The sequence below is a fragment of the Triticum dicoccoides genome, chromosome 3B (genome assembly GCF_002162155.2).
Source record: "Triticum dicoccoides isolate Atlit2015 ecotype Zavitan chromosome 3B, WEW_v2.0, whole genome shotgun sequence".
In the NCBI taxonomy this organism is placed as follows: Eukaryota; Viridiplantae; Streptophyta; class Magnoliopsida; order Poales; family Poaceae; genus Triticum; species Triticum dicoccoides.
In genome coordinates, this window is record NC_041385.1 from 316,661,807 (window position 1) to 316,670,340 (window position 8,534).

At 52.2% G+C, this 8,534-nt stretch overlaps 1 protein-coding gene across 1 annotated transcript in view; it reads left to right on the forward strand.

The window, feature by feature from the left end:
* Nucleotides 1–771: 771 nt before the first annotated feature.
* LOC119279532 overlaps nucleotides 772–8,534 on the forward strand; it is an 8,460-nt gene continuing 697 nt past the window's right edge. The window contains exons 1-3 of the mRNA XM_037560746.1: nucleotides 772–1,016; nucleotides 1,160–1,274; nucleotides 1,355–1,431. Coding sequence (XP_037416643.1) covers nucleotides 852–1,016; nucleotides 1,160–1,274; nucleotides 1,355–1,431 — 357 coding nt within the window. The 5' untranslated portion in view covers nucleotides 772–851. The remainder of the gene's footprint in view (nucleotides 1,017–1,159; nucleotides 1,275–1,354; nucleotides 1,432–8,534) is intronic.

Genomic DNA, 8,534 nt, shown 5'->3' on the forward strand with positions numbered 1-8,534 from the left:
CTTAGTATATTCATGGGAGAAACTCATGCCACTGTGCTGATTTTGACAGGAATATGTGGCGACGGCGGAGCGGATCGACTGTCCGGCTCCGTTGCCCGAGGACCCAGCAGACGAACTCCCGACGGAGATGCTGGCTCCGGCACCCTATCAGGTGCCGGAGAAGAAGGCCAAGAAAAAGGCCATGGGGACCAGAAGAAGTTCCCGGCGTAACGTGGTGCCGGACTCATCGTCCGAAGACACCGAGGCGCACTACTCCAATGACAACGAGGAGGAGGAGGAAAACCCTCTCCCCGAAAACAAGGGGGGGGGGGAAGAAGAGGAAAGCCACCCTTTCAGGGGAGGCCGAAGGGTCCAAGAAGGGACGGACCCTTCCTCCGGACCACTCCACCACTGCCGCCTATAGCGAGGAGGAGTGGCTACCCAGGGGCAAGCCCCTGGCAAGATCGTAAGTATCTGGACTCCGTAATACTTTTAGTGCGACTTAGCTTCATAGTTTGTTATAACGCCGAACACGCATATGCAGTCCGGCCAGGTCCCATCCCGAGGTTTCCTCTCCGGATGGGTCTCTCAACGATTCAGCAATGAATTCGCTCCCGACGGCCACCTCCCCTCGGCCAGCGGATGACACGGAGGTGCAGTCCCAAAGGGTACCAGAGCAGGGGGAGGCGGCTCTGGAGACGCCCCAAGGCGAAATTCCAGATGCCGGGCACATGGGGAGTAAGATCCCCATGGATTATGCTGACGAGAGCCGCAGCAAGCTGGGCTCCCAGCCGGACACTTCACCGGAACCTCCAAAGGTTCCGGATTCGGGTGCACAACCCCTCGCTAGGGAGGGCGAGCCGGCCGTGCCGATGACCTCCGTTGCGCCAGAGGCGTCAGATAGTTTGCTGGAAGTGCTTCGCGGCGCTTCCATGGGTGAAGAGCACCATACTCTTATGAGTGCGGTGATTCAGAAGGTTCGGTCTGCCAAAAGAGGATTGACCGAAGCCTGCACCAGCCTCCTGACAGGCTTTGAGGTAAGTAATCAAAAGTGTGAGAAATTATCACCCAATAGACAATAGCCCCTGATACTCTGTTTGGTGTTCGAAAAGGAAAGCCAAACGGAGGGCCAACTTTAAACCGCAGGAATCTAACAGTATGTGTCTATGTGAATAAGCAGGCGGTGCTGCTTGCCGCTGCTGCCTGGACAACAGAGGTCGCCGGACTCGAACGGGACCTGAAGCAGGCCGAAGAGGAGCTCGGCCTCACGAAGAGGCAGCTCGAAGAGAACAAAGGTAAGTGATACCCCGTTCATGTGTCATATAGAGGGGAAAAAATTGGTGATGCTAACAAAAAGCCTCATGATTTGTAATAGGGGCCGCGACCGAAGTGGCGGCTCTGAAGAAAGCGCTATCCGAGGCCGAAGGTAAGGCAGCCATGGAGGCATTGAGCGTGAAAAGCAAGATGTTAGGGTGGGCGAGGTACAGCAAGAGCTCTAGGAGTTCGGCAAGAAGTTCGAGTCCTTGGAGCGTGACTTCAAGACGAAAGAGTCCGAGCTTGCGAAGGCCCTTCAGAGCGCAAAAGATGCCAGGGCCGAAGCCCAAAAGGCCCAGCAGGAAATCCAGGCGGCCAAGAAGATAGAAGCGGGTAAGGCATTCATTATGCAAAGCAAGCATGTGGAGGAGACATTTCTTTTACTTACCTGAATTCGGAGCTCTCCAGGGGCATTCGCAGATCTGCCATGTAGCATATCGGATGCCACGGAGTTCTACCGTGTCGAAGAGGGAAGCTCAACAGAGAAGCTGTTCTGGTCCCAGTATGCTGGAGCCGAACACCCAATGCCTCTGAGTGACCAACTGAAGCAGTTGGTTGAGCTCCACAGGGCGACCAAAGTGGCCATGAAGGACTTCATAGTCCGGATGTGGCCTGGTGAGCCCCTGCCCGACAGCTACTTCGGCCTTATAAAGCGGACGGTGAATGCCTGTCCGCGGCTCGAAGTTATCAAGCAATCCATTTGTATTGAGGGTGCCCGCCGGGCCTTTGCCCGTGCGAAGATGCATTGGGCCAAGCTGGATGCGGAGAAGCTGGTGAAGGATGGACCGCTGGAGGGCAAGGCGCATCACTACCCCGAGAAATATTATGATGGCGTTATGAAAGACGCTCGCCTCGTGCCCGATGAATGTACCAAGGACGCGATCTTTGAGTGAATGTACTCATGTTGTCTTTGTAATATGAAAACTAGTTCGTTTGCACTATATGGCGCTTTGTTGATTTAAAATATTACCTTCCGTGCGGCTGTTTATAAATTTTTGAAAGTAGGCCAGTCGTTGGCTTCTGCTCCCACGTAACTAGTACTGGGGTGTTTATGGAAAACCCAAACATTTTTTATCCAAATTTTTGGTCCTTGAAGGAGGTGTTCGGCACAGCGAACAAGGCAATCGGACTATGCAGCTTTATAACTCTCACTTAGCCATAGAAGTCTACAATTTTAAATTTCGGCGAAGGCCCTAGAATTCGAAAAACCGAACTGGGGCACTATACACGCCTAAATCGGACAAGGCCAATTCCTCGCCTGAAGCGGAGAAAATCTTTAGGGATTTAAGACCTCTCAAACAGCGACCAGCTCTCGCCTCATCATGACAGTCAGTTTTCGGCTTTCTCTACTGAGGTGCTCGTCCGGAAGAACTGGAACACAATCGCAGTAGTTCTCCCTGCCCTACCTTAGCCGATATAACGAAACGTAAGGTACCAAAACAAGGGAGCCGGGTAAACCCAACTATTGACCCAAGACATGATTCGGAGCTGATGCATATAATGCTATAAGTTTGGGGTGCTGCACTATCGAAAGTGTTCGAACTTATCTTGCCGTATTATGGGGCACCATAAGAAGCCCCTGGCAAACTGAATGTACCAAAGTGTACGGATGCGATATTAAATAAACATTTTTAGGGAAAATGTGAAGATAGGAATGATAAGCTGACGCTATATATTATTTCCCATTGTTAACTAATACGTCCAAGTGTATATGTACAATTAATGCGTTAAGCAGAAGCAAATAGGACTATTTGACATGTCCTATCCAAGGGCGGGCCGCATGTGGGTATGTAAAACAGGTATAACGATCATTGACAGATACCACCTGAGTATTCCCTGTGTGCGCAAAGCCTTTTGCCTCCTTGGTTTTCCCTCCTGTGATGAGCCCGATGATCTGGTTCTCTGAAGGGGATGTCCGAAAGATGGTCCTGAAAGAAAAAGAAGGTTATTTAAAGTATGCGGGTCTTGTCGCGGTTGGACTGCACTGTGGACCGCATCACCGTTGCGCCTCCGCCTATGCCCATGGTATTTTAAGTGCGTAATTGTGTACGCGCGGCACAAATGCTGCCTGGATGGGGCTAGGACGGAGGCCGGACTGCTAGTCATGCTCTTGGTGTGCCTAGCGATCCTGTTGCAGAGTACTCCGGACTCGCTTGACGGAGCTCGGGGTTGTTGTCGCCGAATTGGCTGTCTGCCGGAGAAGGCTGCTTTGTACTTCTGCCGCGAGGGCGCAGTGTGCTCTTCTGTATGGAGAGAGCGGTCTGTGTTTCCATTGACTGTTATAACCCTGCGAGGTCCTGACATCTTGAGCTTGAGGTATGCATAGTGTGGTACCGCATTGAATCGAGTGAATGTGGTTCGTCCGAGCAGTGCATGATAGCCACTACGGAAAGGGACGATATCAAAGATTAACTCCTCACTTCGGAAGTTATCCGGGGATCCGAAGACCACTTCCAGTGTTATGGAGCCCGTACAACGGGCCTCTACTCCAGGAATTACACCTTTGAAGGTGGTTTTGGTGGGCTTGATCCTTGAAGGATCAATGCCCATTTTGCGCACTGTGTCCTGGTAAAGCAGGTTCAGGCTACTGCCTCCGTCCATAAGGACTCGCGTAAGGTTGAATCCGTCGATGATTGGGTCAAGGACCAATGCGGCTGAACCGCCGTGACGGATGCTTGTAGGGTGATCCCTACGATCAAAAGTGATCGGACAGGCTGACCATGGGTTGAACTTTGGGGCGACTGGCTCCATCACATAGACGTCCCTTAGTGCTCGCTTTCGTTCCCGTTTGGGAATGTGGGTGGCATAGATCATATTTACCGTTTTCACCTCGGGAGGAAATTTCTTCTGTCCCCCCGTGTTCGGACGCCGGGGTTCCTCATCATTGTCGCTGGGTAGCCCCTTATCCTTGTTTTCGGCATTTATCTTGTCGGCCTGTTTGAACACCTAGCAATCTCTGTTAGTGTGGTTGGCTGGCTTATCAGGGGTGCCATGAATTTGGCACGAACGATCAAGTATGCGGTCCAGACTGGCGGTCCCGGATTGTTTCTTTTGAACGGCTTTTTCCGCTGACCGGATTTTGAGCCATTGAATCCGGCGTTAACTGCCATGTCTTCAGTGTTGTCACCATTGTTCCGACGCTTATGTCTGTTGCACCGTGGCTTGCCGTTATTATCGCGGACATCTGAAGTGCCGGAGTTTACTGGCGTGGTGCTACTGCGAGCCAAGCAGCTGTCCTCGCCTGCGCAAAAGTGGGTCATGAGTGTCGTGAGGGCCGCCATGGACTTCGGTTTTTCCTGGCCGAGGTGTCGGGCGAGCCACTCGTCGCGGATATTATGCTTAAAGGCCGCCAAGGCTTCGGCGTCCGGACAGTTGACAATTTGGTTCTTTTTAGTTAGGAACCGAGTCCAGAACTTTCTGGCTGACTCTCCGGGCTGTTGTGTAATGTGACTCAAGTCATCAGCATCCGGTGGTCGCATGTAAGTGCCTTGGAAGTTGTCGAGGAACGCGTCCTCCAAGTTTTCCCAACAGCCGATGGAATTTGCCGGCAGGCTATTCAGCCAGTGTCGGGCTGGTCCTTTGAGTTTAAGGGGAAGATACTTGATGGCATGTAGATCTTCATCGCGGGCCATGTGAATGTGGAGAAGGAAATCTTCGATCCATACCACGGGGTCTGTTGTGCCGTCGTATGATTGGATGTTTAAGGGTTTAAACCCTTATGGGAATTCGTGATCCATTACTTCGTCAGTGAAGCATAGGGGGTGTGCGGCGCCTCTGTGCCGGGCTATATTGCTGCGCAGTTTGAATAAGTTTGGTCGGCTATGTTCGGCCCGGACGGACTTGTTGATAGTGTATCCGGCATGACGATCATCGTCATGTGTTGGGGCGTGCCCCCGCGATCCGTAGATTGATCTTGGCTGTCCTGCCGTGTTTTCCAGTATGTCTTGCAGGTCCTGCCTATTGCTCCGGGCCGTAGTGTATTGGCGTGAGGATGCGGGCTGGTATTCGGGCTGATACGCCGTTTTATCCCGGCCACGAGGTGGCCGGTCAGCCTCGTCCTGTGCTGGTAGTGTGGGCCTTAGGGCCTCCTCCTCGAGTTGAGGTAGCAACTTGTTTTTTGGGTAACCTTTGGGGTGGCGCTCGAGTCCGTATTCCTCGGCTGCCAGGACCTCGGTCCATCTGTCCGTGAGCAGATCTTGATCAGCTTGGAGCTACTGCTTCTTCTTTTTCAGGCTTCTTGCAGTGGGTATAAGCCGGCGCTTGAAGCGCTCCTTCTCTACGGGATCCTCAGTGTGACGCCCCCGATTCAATCGTACACTAATCATGCACGCAAATGTGTACGATCAAGATCAGGGACTCACGGGTAGATATCACAACACAACTCTACAAATAAAATAAGTCATACAAGCATCATAATACAAGTCAGGGGCCTCGAGGGCTCGAATACAAGTGCTCGATCATAGACGAGTCAGTGGAAGCAACAATATCTGAGTACAGACATAAGTTAAACAAGTTTGCCTTAAGAAGGCTAGCACAAACTGGGATACAGATCGAAAGAGGCGCAGGCCTCCTGCCTGGGATCCTCCTAACTACTCCTGGACGTCGTCAGCGGGCTGCACGTAGTAGTAGGCACCTCCGGTGTAGTAGGGGTCGTCGACTCCGGTGGCGTCTGGCTTCTGGACTCCAGCATCTGGTTGCGACAACCAGAAGGAAAGGAAAGGGGAAAAAGGGGAGAAAAGCAACCGTGAGTACTCATCCAAAGTACTCGCAAGCAAGGAGCTACACTACATATGCATGGGTATATGTGTAAAGGGCCATATCGGTGGATTGAACTGCAGAATGCCAGAATAAGAGGGGGATAACTAATCCTGTCAAAGACTACGCTTCTGGCGGCCTCCGTCTTGCAGCATGTAGAAGAGAGTAGATTGAAGTCCTCCAAGTAGCATCTCCAAGTAGCATCTCCAGTAGCATCTTCAGTAGCATCTCCAGTAGCATCTTCAGTAGCATCTTCAGTAGCATCGCATAGCATAATCCTACCCGGCGATCCTCCCCTCGTCGCCCTGTGGAAAAGCGATCACCGGGTTGTCTGTGGAACTTGGAAGGGTGTGTTTTATTAAGTATCCGGTTCTAGTTGTCATAAGGTCAAGGTACAACTCCAAGTCGTCCTGTTACCGAAGATCACGACTATTCGAATAGATTAACTTCCCTGCAGGGGTGCACCAACTTACCCAGCACGCTTGATCCCATTTGGCCGGACACACTTTCCTGGGTCATGCCCGGCCGCGGAAGATCAACACGTCGCAGCCCCACCTAGGCTCAACAGAGAGGCCAGCACGCCGGTCTAAACCTAAGCGCACAGGGGTCTGGGCCCATCGCCCATAGCACACCTGCACGTTGCGTACGCGGCCGAAAGCAGACCTAGTCTAGTGGCGTTCCAGTCCAATTCGGCGCGCGCCGCTCCGTCGCTGACGTCTGAAGTGCTTCGGCTGATACCACGACGTCGGGATACCCATAACTACTCCCGCGTAGATGGTTAGTGCGTATAAGCTCGTAGCCAACTCAGATCAAATACCAAGATCTCGTTAAGCGTGTTAAGTATCCGCGAACGCCGAACAGGGCTAGGCCCACCTCTCTCCTAGGTGGTCTCAACCTGCCCTGTCGCTCCGCCTCAAAGATCCACTCGCGGGTGCTCCACCAGCCGACCCGACTTTAGTCTCCACATGTATCATGTATAAAGTATAGTATATACCCGTGATCACCTCCCGAGTGATCACGGCCCGATAGTATAGCACGGCAGACGGACAAGAATGTAAGGCCACAGATGGAATACTAGCACCCTATACTAAGCATATAGGATTGCAGGTAAAGGTAACAACAGTGGTAACAAGGACAGGCTATGCATCAGGATAGGTATAACAGAAAGCAGTAACATGCTACACTACTCTAATGCAAGCAGTATAGAGTAGAATAGGCGATATCTGGTGATCAAGGGGGGGGGGCTTGCCTGGTTGCTCTGGCAAGAGAGAGAGGTCGTCAACTCCGTAGTCGAACTGGTCAGCAGCAGCGTCGGTCTCGTAGTCTACCGGACAGAAGAGGGGGAAGAAATAATGAATACAGAGCAAAAAAAGCATCACAAAATATAACAAGGCAATACGCGGTGGTTGGTGTGCCCTAACGCGGTACTAGGTGATACCGACGAAGGGGGGAAACATCCGGGAAAGTATTCCCGGTGTTTCGCGTTTTCGGACAGATGAACCGGAGGGGGAAAGTTGCGAGTTCGATAGGTTAGGGGTGTGTGGCGGACGAACGGACTGCGTATCCGGAATCGTCTCGTCGTTCTAAGCAACTTTCATGTTGAAAATATTTTAGTCCGAGTTACGGATTAAAAGATATGATTTTCTAAAGATTTTATTAATTTCTGAAATTTAATTAATTATTTAATTAATTCGAAGAACAGGTTAATGACATCTGCATGATGTCATGCTGACATCAGCAATTAACAGAGTTGACTTGGTCAACCTGACGTGTGGGTCCAGGGGGACCCACCTATCATTCTCTGTTTAGGTTAATTACAGATTAATTAATTTAATTACTATTTAATTAACCTAACTAGTTAATTAAATTAATTAAACCGGATTAATTAACTTAATTAATTCATTAGATAATTAATTACTTAATAATTATTAATAATATTTATTTTAATTAATTTTTTTAATCCTTTTTTTTGTGTAAAACGTTATGGGGCGTGGGGCCCCCTAGATAGTGGCCCGGGGGCCTTAGCGGGCACAGGGCGGTGCGGGCGCCCGAACGGGCGCGTGCCCGTGGGGGAGCTGCGACCCATGGGCGAAGGGGCAGGCACATGGTGGCCTTGGCCTCGACTGGAGCAGTGTCGAGGCGGGGCTAGGCGGGGCTGTGCGGGAAGGCCGAGCGGCGGCCGTTGGTGGCCAGTGGAGGGGCGACGAGCAGGCTGTAGCAGGGCGCGGGTGTTCGGCGCGGTGAGCAGGGGGGCGGAGGGAGGCCGGTGGGGTTCCTCACCCGTGTTGCAGAGAAGGCCCGGTGCAGGGCGAACGCGACGACGGGGAGCGGTGGAGCCGAGGAGGCGTTCCGGCGGGGTCCGACGATGGCGCGTGGCGATGCGGGGCCGGCGTCGAGCACGTCGGGCGGCGGGGAGGAGATGAGGAGGCGGTCGGCAAAGCGGCGTTCCAGGTGGCGTGGCGACGGACGAGGGCGAGATGGAGGCG